Below are 12685 nucleotides of genomic sequence, written 5' to 3' on the forward strand. Positions count from 1 at the left end.
TCGCGACAACTGCTTTTACGCTTGGACTGTGCAGAGTGTATGTATATTATATCTAAACAATATACACAACGAACTGACAAAGTATAAATACGGATCTTCATCTTGACATGATTCTCTAGATACTTCGAAAGACCGCGGCAAAACTGCCGCAGTGATTATGTGTATAACATGAAAATTAAGAAGTTTCATGGTGAATCAGGGAACAAGATGGCGTACTTACGGGTATGTAGTACCACTACCTTTACCGACCGAGCAAACTCACTCTCTTTTTTCCTACATTAAATTAACAAATGAACAGAAAGGATATAAATTTTAACGGTGCATCACTCTTTCGCAGCGGGGTTCAGGAAAGCTACTCATGTCCCGAAAATGGTCAAAAATATGTGTGGTTATTTGACACGTGTTACTATTCCCGTATTTCCCGCATTTCAGAGGCAAAGCGTGCATAATTGAGATATTTTCCGCAATTCCGGTACGAATGAGGAGTGAAATGAGCCATCACGAGACTGTTTTCATCCAATATTGAGGTCGCTAGACGAGAACTAGGAATTACAATGATTTCGTAAATAAAAGCTACTTGACTTTTTGGATATGAATAACTTTCCTGAGCTCCGCTACGAGAGAGCGATGCGCAGTCGAAATTTGAACCCTTTCCATCCATCTGTTTATTCAATATAGGATGAAAAATGTGAGTGTGATCGGTCGGTAAAGGTAGAAGTACTACATACCCTTAATATCTTAAGATTATAACCTGTAAACGTGGCAGCGCGTGTGGCTTTTATACAGCTGTCCTGCAGCTAAATCTAGTGAAGGAATGCAGTACGCCGTGTCATTTGTCTCCGAGACGTATATCTCGATGTGGATTCGACCTGAGAGCTAAATATCGCTGTGCTCATTGCGCAAGTATCATGTCCTCAGCTCTTACTATAGACTAGAGGAATAGAGTATGGGACAGGTGCGTGTCTCAAATACAGTGTAAATATATATCCATACACATAATGCACACGTCGAAACTACCGCGTTAATACAGAGCAAAACGATTTTATACAACTATGTTCAGTATTTAGAACAGTTCAGGATCTAGGGACATTCTCTAATCTACCGCACGGATCCAGGTCTACAAACCTTTGCCCTGTCCTATTTTTTACCAACATATGAGACATGAGACTTCCGCGCACTGTTTGATATGGAAATGCGCAAGTTTAAACAAGCTGCGTTCAGAGCTAAGCCATTACCATCATGCAACCTTGTATACGTGGAAGGAAAAATATATTGTACCACTGGGAATATGATGATGTAGATTTATTTATATGCGAAGAAGCTTAAAGGCATTCCCTTTTTATTTGCTTGTGAAGGGAAAAAGAGTTTGAAGTAGTTACGCACCGCGATAAGAAAAAAAAGAACCAATATTGATAGCCGATTGGATGGTGCAGTATATTGAAAGATATTCAGAAAGTATGAAAACACATATAAAAATCACTTAACAAGTCGTCGTCATCATCATTTGTTTTTAGTCTTGTATCTTGACTATAATCTAACCTACCTTATACCTATATGATCAACATCATGAAAATTCCTTTACTCTTAAAATATACACAGTGGCACAATAATCTAAACCCAGACATGTTTCAAGGCTAAGATACTGAAGAGATCCGCATCTTACCCCATGATCATATGAAGAAACTGTGCGTTCACATCGTGTATATAATATACGTATATAAATATATACATCGTCGTCGAAGCGAATTACACTTACGTTATATACGAGTGAGTATGAACTTCCTTGCTTGTTTATTTTTTTTTTTTCATTGTATGCAAAAATAAAAAAAAACTTTAATCTTTCGTGCAACTAGGAAACTGATCTAAAGTGAAGGCGAACAAATAAATAGTAGCAAGGAAAATGTGAGACTGTTAAGTTGGAAGGATAAATAGAGAAACTACCACCTACGGATATGCGATATTGGGCTACTCGAAAGCTACATAAGTTACACACACATATACACACACAAGAATCAACTATGCGGTGTAATAGCTATAAGATCAGAATGGGATACTGGAAGGAATGCCTAACCTACCCCATGTCTTGGCAACGAAGCGTTTGATTTTATTCCGTGTCATTTTTCTTTCTCTCCTTCTCAAATATATAAATGTATATACTATACATAGTATACATATATAGATTGTATACTTTTTTTCACTAGTTTTTGCCATCTCACTCCCGCACATTTGATCTTGTTAGCAGTGCGGCAGGCGCGGCCAATTTTTGCGTCAACCGATTGTAAACATTACGAAAATTGCTGCCAAGCCGGTTGCTCTAGACACTCGTCGACCTAAGACGGGGTCCAGAGCCAATTGCACTACGTGTACACTCTAGTTATCCAGCTTGTGTACTCTGATAACAAATATAACACTTTCCACTGATCCGGATAGTCATTTTTGTTTAATGACTTGACGTTTGTTTTATTGGCGATGATGGGAAAAATTGTAATCAATTTATACAGATAACGTTAACAGTTTGATGAAAGAATGAGGCTGATTATGCACGCTATTGGAAATAATTTACCTCATAGTTACATTTCTGCTTGATACCGAGACTGACGAAAGTTTAGAAACAAAAAACGCGATCGCTCAATAACTTTCAGGGCTCGAAACAAGGCGAATTTCTTATTATAAATAACTTAAAAGGCTCCCGAAAGACGGATTATTATACTGATACTATTCTCGAAAAGCTGGTTTCTGTGATTGAGAAACAGAGACGGAAGGAAAAAAGAGGTTAATACTGGTTTCTTCCGCATAGACAGCGTGGTGTGTCTGTTATAGCCTGCAGATATTCAACGGTAGCGAAGTTGACGAATTGGCAAGGTTATAAACGTTGAAAAGTATAGGTATAATATGCGGACTGTGTACATCTACTTTGAAAGCAATGAAATTAATGAATGAACTGGTACATGGAAGGGATTCTTGGCGAACGGATGGGATACGAGCCTCTCACCCACTGACGCGTTCAGCCAAAGACAAGGAAGTCTCAACGATACCTGCACCTTGCTTGCGTATACGTGTACATATGGGCAAAGAAATATTGGCATCATTTGTGAGAAAATATGAAATGAAATTGCAAAAGAAAAGAAAATAATGCAGCTAAACTTTGTTGATGCACATGTATGCGTTTCTATCTCGTATACATGAGTCGCTTTGCATTGAAACGGTTATTATTATCGTGTCGATAACCCTGATGAAAATTTCTACTAAACGAATTTTTACCGTAATTGAATATACATTTCGTATTGTTTCTTACAAAATTGAAAATATGCACAGTTTTTCGTAATGAATTGTTAATTTTCGTTAACAAATTGTAGTAGCTTGTAGATTTTTTATTGTAAAAATACAAATCTTTATGTCAAACTATGCATATTTACAATATTGTACGAAATGTCCCAATTTGTCTAAAGATTCGTAGAAAATCATTGACACTTGATAAAATCGGGTTTTAGGAGGTGTAGGACAATGATTTGCGAATACATATAAGTGACGTTGCAGCTTACCGTGGCTGGTGATGAAGTTAGCCAAGTAAAGGTCTAACTCTCGGACGGAGACATTGATGTGATAAGGATTAACGCATAGGCCGGGCTGGGCGCATTCCGCTGTCTTCTCTAATCTCTCGCCATCCGTCGACTCGAGGGGAATCGCCTTGAATAGTATCACCATTACCAAATCCAACCGCCAGACCTGTGCGGCAGAAGGTTCGTCACGGATGAGCATTTGTCTTATGCTCGGAGCTTTGCAACAAGAAAATGATGGTACGAGAAAAGCAAAAAAAAATCGAAAATGCAAAGGAAAGTCACCTTGTCCGCCTGGCGGAGGCAGTCGATCCGACGCATTTTGCCCTTTTGATCAGGGTTGCTGAGGACGCACATCGCTGGCCGCTTTCCGGTTATACTAAGAACAAAATCCTCTCGGTATTCCTGCGTTATGTCCTTTCTTAATTTCCCCAACAATCTCGAGGCCCATTTCTGTTTTACTTCTAATTTTTCATTCTGTAACAGAAAAGCACAAGAAAACTTCAGCGCGGGAATATATCGGTCGTAAGAGAAATTTTCCTCTTCGTCATCGCATCCAAGGAGGGGGTACAGCTTGGACGGTTTAAAACCGTACCTATTTTTTACGTTTCTTTTTTTTTTCAAGAAAATGATAACACTTGGAACAATTTGAGTTTGAAGGCTTTATTATACATAGTTTCTGGAATATTTAAAAAATTTTTTCATTTAAATTAATAACAAAATGACGGCATGGCGCGTATAAGAAGCGACGACCACGTTTTTTTTCACGTTAGGCTAAGAGCTGAGATCCAAAAAGATGTTTTGAACTCTACAAATTTTTTCCATCTGTTACAAATTGGACGGTGGTGTCAGGAGATGCGCCACCGCAAAATCCCTCGAGTTCGGAGTCGTTCGCTACTTATATGCGCCATGCCGCCATTTTGTTATTAATTTCAATGAAAAAATTCAAAAATTTCCTTGAAACTATAAATAACAGAGCCTTGAAACTCGAATTGCTCCAAGTGTTTTTATTTTCTTTAAAAAAAACTCCTACAAATAGGCATCATTTTAGACCGTCCAAGCTGTCCCCCCCTTGATATACCGGTGAAAGAATACGCAATGCAATAATGTAACTCAAATCGTACAGGTATGTGTGTACATTTCTTTATTTATTTATTTATTTATCTATTTTTTTCTTTCTTTCTTCGATGCTTCGAATGAAAATATGCGATTCACGCAGCCTGGGAACAGTCTCCGCACTCGGAATAGCAATTCGCGTTAAGAAACACGCATTGACAGTGAGCGGAATGCGTCGACGCGTTTGATACCGCAGAAACGTGCAGAACGCATCACGGCAGCAATGACGTGATATTACTGAAAAATTCAAACCGTCAAGGGGAGAGAAAATCGTGTAGTCGGGCAATGAACCACGCGCGTTCGACTTCTAATACCTGTACTTTAATCCACTTAACTGTGTAATGACGGTACGAAATTCTAGTTTATAAGAAAAATTAAATCTCTTTCCGCTTTGCTTCCATATTCTGCAGCCACGCCACTGCACAAGCTTCAGGTAATCGCACGCGTGTTGAGATACCTGCTCCTTGATTGCATACACGATTCGCAGTGCGTAAACCCGATTAGGTATTCAGCGTGGATACTAAAGGATCGGCAACGTGCGGAGTCAAAGACGCTTTGACATGTGTCCTTCTCTGATATACATGCAGCTGCTATATAGGCGTGGCGTCCGTTAGCTCAAGTCGAGTTTCCTGGATTTTTTTTTATCTCTAGCGATTCTGCTGTTTCTGTTCTATTTTTTTGTTGCTTTCATGCATTCTTAAATCTATTGAAAAATGTCTCATGACGTCTGAGTCTCGTTGTCGGCGCCATTTTATCACCACATAACCTAAGTTTTTAATTTTAATGGAGGCAAATCGTAATTCTTGGGGTTTCAAATTACTCGTGTCACATACATTAGTAAAACGTAATCAATAATATACCTGTTCTACTATCCACACGCGGAAAAACACGGTCAAATGTCAACCTGGTTGCATTTAGTTGATTTTTTTCCACCAGACGACGCATATTACAAAGTGAAAATCCCAATATTACATATATAGGTAAAAGACTGTACAGTTAATTTGTGCAGATGCGTTGACTCAGTTGCATTGCCAACTTCATTATTGCAAATTCCCCGGGGCTAGAGAATTCCGTAACGATTGTAGCTGCATCTTTTATGATATGAGTTCACCTAGAATTTTACCGGCATATTACTTTCCGCTAAGCATCAATTAAACTCGAACTGAGGCTGGACAGCTAATATGCTTGTTTGAAGGCATTATAACCTCGAATCACTGGTACCCGTAGGGATCTAGGGAATATTCGAGCTACTGGTCATTCTTAAACAGGTCAAGGGGTTATCCTATTGTACCCAGCGTGTAAACAACTTATTTTTGGGAATTTATTTAGGAAAAACGACAAAAGCAATATGATTAATTTTTTCATATGTTTTCAGGTACATCTTAAGGAATGCGTGTAAAACTTTTCATCAAAAAATATAAAAATTTTCACACGTTATTTTTATTCGCATCGGCTCCTGTGCGATCGGTCGGTATACATAATTCCGCAAACGTGGTTGATCTAAAATTCAAAAACAATGCCCTCATTAACTATACATGGTATTGGCTATGGCGCGACGGGCGACTTTCTCAGTACGGTTTTTTTTTGCAATATATACAATGTATTCATAATAATGATACGCATTACCTAAAATGATAAAGAGTTCAGGAATTTATTCACGTGACCTAAAACGAAAAACGAAAAAAAGCTCCGTCGTAACATAGCTAATACCATGTAATCGATGCAGATTTTTTTTTTTTTTTTTGTTTCAGACCAACCCTATCTGAAAAATCATGTACACCAACCGATCACGCGGGGGAAACATCAGCTTACGCAAAAAATTATTTCATTATTTCCGAAATAAATTCCCAAAAATCGTCCTGTTTGAACGCTGGTTACAGTAGGATACCCCCTTAAGACGAATGCATCGAAACACGCAGATCACTCACAATGATTGTTGTTTTGAAATTCGCATGTATACACATAATATTATATCAATATATCGTATATTCCTGGAGTAAGAAGTAAAAATTAATCACAGAGAGATGTAACGCGGAATAACCAACGGATAGCGAATTATATCTAGCTAGGAAAATCTAGATAACCAAGGAAGTGGAAATAAGGTGGGAGGTAGGTGAAGTGAGTATAGGTTTACATGGACGATCGGCCCAGCAGAGCGATCCGAACGCAACAGCTGCTCGCAATTTATTTTGGATATCGTCCGCACGGTCCTGCTTACTTACTCTCCGCGAATATACGTATGTAAATACATACACGCGTATACCTGTATACGCAGATGTGTGTATGCGTACGTACATTAGCTGCGTACACATGCACGCATATACACGCACACATGCATCTGTATACACAGTTTGCCTCGGTATTTTACGTACGGCTATATGTACGTGTATGAGAGGCTTGCAACTTCCCCACTCTTCCGAGCTCTCGGGCTATTTTAGACAGCGGAAAATAAAGAGCAGCTTGCATTTTTAGACTAACGACGGCGACGGTCAGCTAAAGCAGTATAATCTACTAGACTTATCCTAAAACCACGGGGACCTATAATATAATGTATGTACCGCATACCCTTCACCAAATCCCGGAACATTTTACAGATATTACTCAGTCATGTACTGCATATATTACAGTATATTTATATCTGCCAGTAGCACAAACATCGACGCTGACCTGGTCTGTGCAATATTTACTCAAATTTTCCTTTCTTGTTCCCGTAATTCTTCATCTTGTTTTCTAGCTACTTTCGACCTCACCTTATAGTTCCTAGGCACTGATATATATGTATATATAGATATAGATATAGATATACTAACATATCAGTGTTCCTAGGTTCGTGCGAGTTACTCTGGTCGGAGTATGGAACATCCATTCGTTGCTTACGATGTTCAAATTGAAGATGATCACCAATACTGAACTGTACAGGTGTGTGTAATTAAGTTTTAGAATAAAACGAATAAAGCTGCGACTACCCGTTAAAGTATAATTCCTCGTATTCTGTATACTCTTAATTTGTGCCAAATACTGCACAGATAAAATACACCGTACAATCTCAAGGTATATAACTCTTCTGTGCGTTTGATAATTATCGTGTAACTTTTGAACGACTTGACCGATTGAGGTACGATATATCCGTATTGTCGAAACGATGGTTCATAGCTATGCAAAGATGAATTTTTTTTAACCGGGGGTTAGATTAGCTCCGGTTATAGGTTAGGTCATTAAATTTGAATGCGGGTGAAACCGCGACTGCCAGCTAGTACGATATATAATTAATATAATACCCGGAAAGTTTTCACAGAAAGAGAAAATCCACGCCTGCCGCAATACCGGCGAATGGGTAAAGTTTAATATTTATATTCAATTAGAAAGAACTCAGCTCTAGCCAGCGCCATTATTATTCAGCGAATTGTCGTAGGCGGCCATCTTGGAACGACTATGTGCACGCGGAGGGTTGCAGCCGTTGAAACGCTGTTCTCTAATTCAGATAACATCGCGTTTCTTTTATTCCTTAGTTGTCAAACATGCAATTATCAACGATTTCCATCGAGTCTGTATATTGATGTAATTATTATAATCCCTGTAGCTTATATAATTACACTTCGTATACGTAATAATGATGTAACGAATACTCGTATTCGCATTCGCAAAAATCGTGCAAATATTTTGCCAAGGCAACTCACAAATACTTCATATTTTACTTATAAAAATTGTGAAAATAATATTAAATAAAAGAAAAAACATTAGTTTAATGATGAACTTTTATCATAAAATTTTGTCTCCACGTTTGAATCACACTCTAACCTCAAAATGAATTTGTTTCTGGTATCGATTCGTCGTTAAATAATCACACAAACAATCGGCTTGGTTCGGATCAGCTCGGCAATTTCTGGAATAAGATGCAAACGGTGCTAATGCGCGCGAGTGACTTGTATGATGTACCCACGGTCTTACATACAGGTCTTGCGACTCTGAGTTTCGACGTGGGCCTCTTAACGTGTCAAGCCGCTAGCGTCGCTGCGATCGAGGGATGCCCGGTGCGACAAGGATGACGATAGTCGCGCTCGCGCGTCACATGGGCGTGGAATCCTAACGTCAAAGGCTTATTCAAACATTGTAGGTTATGTTGATGCATCCCTCGATCGCAGCTCCATCTGGATTTTTCTTCAACAGAGGAGCCACTCTCTACCATTGGAATTCTATTGAGTCGCAAGACCTGTATGTAAGACCGTGGATGTACCTGTTAGTTAATCAATCGTCAACTTTTAGCCGTAGAGAAACGGCGCCAGATTTAAAAATGTATATTCGCATACGCATTTGCATTCGCGAATACCTAAAAATTTACATTCGTTACATCACTAACACGTAATACTGGTATGATTAGTACATTGCTCAACCGGTTTACTTCTCTCCCTCAGTATATTTCGTTTATAACATTACACCGCAGCGCGAGAACGTTTGCGGAACATTATATTACAGCCACGTCTAAGATGTGCTTGCATGTTCGCCTCTAAGATATGGGTATAAATGTATAGTGCATTATACCGAAGCGACGTCGTCGTCGTCGTCGCGGGTCGCATGCAATGTAGACGCGCAAGCGAAGTAAACTGGCGGAGGTGGTACGTGAGGCGAATAAATGAATTCGAGTGGCTGCCGCAGGTATGCAAAGAAGTTGCAGTCGGGAAAACCGCAGCTGCATCTTAATCGATCAGAATAATCCGGTATAGAAACATGACGCGTTCACGCAACATACGCGGTGCACGCGCGGTTATGCATGTACCAATACATTTCTCATGATCTCCGGCATTATAAATACGTCTAATTATGCTTATGTTCCAAAAGAAAACAAGTTTGAACCGAAAACAAGTTGACCGGAAGCTCAGGGCATTAATGAATATTACTGTACATGCGTTATACGTGCATGTGTGTGTGCGCGCGTGTGTGCATTACGCGAAATGGTTGAGGAGAGCTAGATCCAGGGCAACCCACGGTTAACTATGTATGCGTGCATTACATACACATCCATAGGCAATGTGTATGTATAGCGTGCTATAAGCCTATCGATTTGGTTTTTCGGGTGCGGGCTTGCTTCCGGCTCTAGTAAAACTATACACCTATCCTCTATCTGTACGTCTACAACTATCGGGTCTAATATCTTGACTATCGTATAATTTTTGACTTTATCCTACCGCAGAGCCCGAGAAGAATTCTATTAATTTTCTTTCTTTGCCTAGTTTGCCAAAAACTGCATTCATACCTTCTGCAAATATTAATTATACGTGAAACGTAATATAAATACGAGAAACATTCGTCCGCAATGAAATAAAAAATTTTAAGAACCGCCAAGTTTCGTAATGAGAAAAAAAATGAACCCGTAAAATATTGAGAACCCGTTTAAGTGCCCGCGAAAGAGTCAGTCGGGTTGCGACAATGCGGACAGTCGAAGTAGACACTCGCCGCTAAAGTCAGACGCGTCTGACGTAGCGCAGACCTCAACCACTCCTAACTCTAAAGTGATTCCAGCAGCACAGAATGCACATGAATCCAAGCTTAGGATGAACCAAAGTTCAACTAATCTAACCATGATTAAGAGAAGATAAATTTTGAAAAATATAATGTTTTTTACATTCACCTCACAAGCTCGACAGAATGTATGTAAATTTTTTAAGTTTTGGATGAGTTTCCAAATTGAATCACCGAAGACAATAACTATTACTTTGCAGAGATATTGACGTGAAATTAGTATTTTATAAAGCTCGATGATTACGGTAAAAAAGAATTGGAAAAAATAGAAACATGTTTCTACATTCAGACCCAAGAAACCCATTCACAGATGTATTCCAAACACCTCGACGTTATAACCGGGAAGCGAATATTAAATGGTAAAATTCGCGCCGCACGACAGGCAGGGAAAATTCTGCGAAATGTGAGGGACCGGAAGCTAGAAGAGTCTTCGAGGCGCTAGGCTGCAACGATAAAGCAGCGAAAAGAGAAACGACAAAAAAAAAGAAAAGTAGAAAATAAAACCGTACATAGAAGCACTCGGATAGCGATGCAGCAGCAGCGGCGGCGAAGCGTCAGAAGTCAAGAGAGTATAAAATAAAACGTTCATTCTTATAACGGCGGGGAATGGAAAAAGCCTGCAACCGACTATAGGGGTAATATTTACAACGTTCTATGCAGTCTCGGGAATTGCCTATAAAGAAATCTGGGCGTAGCTTTGTACGCGTCATAACGTTGTAACGTAAGGTTATCCGGTGCAGGGCTCGGTGCCAAATTAATAAATATATCCCCAGTCCATTCCACTCCCCTAGAATATGAAAAAAGAATCGAAAGACTGAAAACCATACCCTTATACCGCATCAAACTAGCTACCGACTGCATGCCATAGGTACTTAGATGTAACTGCTGTGGATATACATACGGAACATCCGAACATGCAGGAAAGCTGCAGCATGCCAATATGTATTTATGAATTATACGAATCTTCTCCCCGACGATATTCCGCATCCCTAACTATTTCGGTATTTTTCCGACTCTTGACACTTTTAGTCACATATTTTTCAACTCAATATTTTGGCCTGAATTTTGATACTCGGGAATTTTCGGGGTCGCTAAACACGAATCTGAAGTCGGCATTTGATAACTTCTAAATCCAAAATGGCAGATCCAATATGGCTGATGTAAATTCGATAATTCTCGTCGAAACTTGTTACTCGGGTGTTTTTGGGGTTATACGAAGAAACAAAGATCAATTGAAGTCATAAATGAACTGTGATAAGGCTAAGACGTGGAAATTTTTGAGGTTAGACGCTGAGCATCCCACTGTGACTGAAAGGGTTTAATAATCATCGCGTACTTGCACATATGTCTATCCGTAACACTCAGGCATATTGACAATTATGCATATTTACTGGTTATTATAATGTGTAATATATAAAATATAATATTCATTTGGTTATTTTGAAACGGTGCGAATATTTCATTAATTCATTTCACATTCAGTATACCGATCCATATGGCAATATTGTTGGTACCTATACGTATATATTATCTCGCAAATATATATCTCGGTGCATTCTCAAACTCGCCACGTGACCTAGATTATATTCACATGCATTTTATCATCGGAACAATTCCGCGGACCTGCAGCCACACTTGGCAATGATTTGGAGCTTTTTCATTCCGTTATGAAAAATGCTTCCTGTTGTTGGTAGGAAAAAAATGAAAATTATACGTGACAGATTATATAAGAATAATTATATACCCATACTTTTATTCGCTTAAGTTGAATGTTACTTTTTTCGATTATACTCGTCGATTATACGAGTGACGGCCTACAATTTTCCTGCAGAAACTAAAGCACAACTTATTGATCCTAAACTTTGACTTAAATTATTCTTATGCAAACCTCTTCGTCTACTTTCTCGTCATATTGCTTATTTGTTTGTTCCTTTTCTTCCCTTTCTTTTATCATTTCATACTTCTTACTTGCATTATACATAATTCCCTTCACTTTTTTCCATCACCGCGGTTGCTCGTCAGTCGATTGTCAATCATCGGCATTGGTATACAGATTTGCCAACAAAAGATTAACTTATTCAGGCCGTATACGAACGTTCACATAACTGGTACATATTGTTGTACACATATAAGAGAAGGAGACGAGGATCGGCCGAGCGGTTTCGCACGTGTGTATTTTTATGAAGATAGATAGAAGTCTGGCGGATACGCCTTCGGATGCGTATTGTTAGGGCTTATAGCCTTCGGCCATCAGTCAATTTGACAGATTTAACAACCCTCTCTGACTTTTCACTTCGGCCGATTGTGCAGCGTAAAGAAAAATGTGTCTCGCGCTTTTGGGGTGTGGGGATAGTTATGCGGGATGCGTCTGCGTGTATAAAAGTTGTAAGAGAATAACAACCGGAGAAACGAGAAAGCTGCAGGGAAGAAAAAGAATATTACACAAGAATTGTTACACAGAGCGGACGGCGCTAAGGCATAAGAAATTTTAAGTT

At 39.1% G+C, this 12685-nt stretch overlaps 1 protein-coding gene across 15 annotated transcripts in view; it reads right to left on the reverse strand.

Annotated features, from left to right (window-relative positions):
• The window catches only part of NfI (Nuclear factor I), a 48456-nt gene that overhangs the window by 22869 nt on the left and 12902 nt on the right, over positions 1 to 12685 (reverse strand). For 14 of the 15 annotated variants that reach the window (XM_046626985.2, XM_046626988.2, XM_046626984.2 and 11 more), the window contains 2 exons: positions 3843 to 4034; positions 3543 to 3726 (listed from right to left, as the gene is read on the reverse strand). In XM_046626985.2, the coding sequence (XP_046482941.1) occupies positions 3543 to 3726; positions 3843 to 4034 (376 nt within the window). Of the gene's footprint in view, positions 1 to 3542; positions 3777 to 3842; positions 4035 to 12685 lie in introns of those variants that run through there. The other variant, XM_069136685.1, reaches the window with a different exon arrangement.

Source organism: Neodiprion pinetum, chromosome 5 (genome assembly GCF_021155775.2).
Source record: "Neodiprion pinetum isolate iyNeoPine1 chromosome 5, iyNeoPine1.2, whole genome shotgun sequence".
Taxonomy (NCBI): domain Eukaryota; kingdom Metazoa; phylum Arthropoda; class Insecta; order Hymenoptera; family Diprionidae; genus Neodiprion; species Neodiprion pinetum.